The 1,800-nt window shown below is 50.1% G+C and overlaps 1 protein-coding gene across 1 annotated transcript in view; it reads right to left on the bottom strand.

Annotated features, from left to right (window-relative positions):
* The window catches only part of PAPOLG (poly(A) polymerase gamma), a 42,129-nt gene extending 40,524 nt beyond the window's left edge, over positions 1-1,605 (bottom strand). Inside the window, exon 1 of the mRNA XM_035322435.1 lies at positions 1,554-1,605. Coding sequence (XP_035178326.1) covers positions 1,554-1,570 — 17 coding nt within the window. The 5' untranslated portion in view covers positions 1,571-1,605. The remainder of the gene's footprint in view (positions 1-1,553) is intronic.
* Between the last annotated feature and the right edge of the window lie 195 nt (positions 1,606-1,800).

The raw sequence follows: 1,800 nt of genomic DNA, 5'->3' as shown, positions 1-1,800 counted from the left end.
GAATAGGATTAGGAAAGACTTACAGGACAATTTCAACAGATGATTTTAAAAAGTCATAAAAAGGTGTTTTGTTTTTTAATTTATAAATGCTGCCTTCATTCCTTCATTGAAGTAAGACAGAGTACTCTCCCTGCATAGCTTTATCTGAATACAGATGTAGCTTTTGGTTATGTTGGTTTTCTGTCGCCCCCCCACCCCCCCGTATCTTTTTTTATACTAAGTTTCTACTACATTTCCTAAACTAAAATAGAAAGTTTTGTCCACTTCCATTTTGAAAGCGATAGTACTGATTACTACTGTTTTCTTTCTTACAATACCTTTCTCATAAGAAATACAAGAAAGCCTATGTTTCCTCCATGATTTGGTGTACATTACAGCCAAGCTTAAACACCTGCAGCAGCTTTCCAGCATACAGAAGGCCACCGCCTGACTTTCATACCCCATCCTTGCTACAGAGATCAAGTTAAACTCAGCATCATTCAAATATATCAAACGTTAATTCCAAATTCTTTGAGTCTGCAGTAGAAACTTTTCAGCCACGCACTGCTGCAAGTTCAACCTCACTTTGAAGTTGAGGGGAAGCAGCATTTGGAAAGTTTTATTGAAAGAGTGATTTAAGCCCAAGAGAGTTTGTTCTTCTTCTGGAAGTTGTTTTAGTTTTCTCTGTCTAGTGTACTGGACTGACAGACATGCACGAAGGGATCTCCAGAGAAAGTACAATACACAGCATACCATCTACTCATCTGTAAGCCTTCTGTTTGAGACCTATTGTAGTTTAAGATGTCCCCAGCTCTTGCTCTGTCTACCACAGGGAACTACTCCAACATCCTTCTGCTCAGAGACACCCTAACTTTGCACAAGGAGGTAACTTAAACCGACCTGCTCCAGGTTTTATCACTTATATGTAACTTTAGAAAGCTGCAGACTGTTCTCGTGCATGCTCTGGAGGACAGACCCACGTTACTGCAGTTCGAAGAGCCGTGCGAGCAGTGCCTCGGAGGGCAGCCCGCCCTCACACCTCGCTACTCCGAGAGGGGGTCCCAGCGCACTCCTGCTCCCAACCACTAAGGCACAGGACTAAAAAAAAAGAACTTATTTTCTTCAAAATACGTCACCAAGTGACACCAGGACACACCCTGACAGGACTGCTCGAGCACTATAAGATGCTGTTTATCCCCGTTGCACTGCCTCAGAAAAAAAAAAAAAAAAAACACCTGCAGACCCCGGTAGGCAAGTTAAAGCACAGAGACACTCAGAAAAAGCCCCTCTTCAGACTGCAGCTGGACACACAGCACAAAACCGACATACTCGCTTCAGAGACGGCAGGCAGCTGCTAGGCTGCAACAAACCCCTGAGAGCCTCGCACAAACCCGCGCCAAACCGGGGCTCTCCAACACAGAGCCGAAAACACCTGCAGCCTTTCGGCTTTTTAACCGAAAAATAAAATCTTTAACCAGTGCAGCCCCTCCGCCCGTCTCCTTCTTTATTCCCGTTACTTAAGGAGCCCTCCCCCGAGGGCAGCGCTCCCCCAGCGGCCGCCCCGCCTCACCCACCCGCCCGTCTCCTTCATGGCACCCGCCCCGCACCCTGCGCGCCCCGCTCCCTTCTAGCCCGCGGGCTGCCGCCATCTTCCCGACAGCCCCCGCGGAGCCCGCCCACTGGGGGCGGTGTGGGAGGGGCGCGCTGCCGGAGGGGCGGGGCTTGGAGAGGGCCACGCCCCCCCCGTGTCAGCTCCACGCCCCCTGGCGGCCGTTGGCGGCCGTTGGCGGCGCGCGGCTGAAGCGTTGCTCTTCCCCCCCC

This window comes from Oxyura jamaicensis, chromosome 3 (genome assembly GCF_011077185.1).
Source record: "Oxyura jamaicensis isolate SHBP4307 breed ruddy duck chromosome 3, BPBGC_Ojam_1.0, whole genome shotgun sequence".
In the NCBI taxonomy this organism is placed as follows: Eukaryota; Metazoa; Chordata; class Aves; order Anseriformes; family Anatidae; genus Oxyura; species Oxyura jamaicensis.
This window is presented reverse-complemented; position numbering and strand designations above follow the sequence as displayed.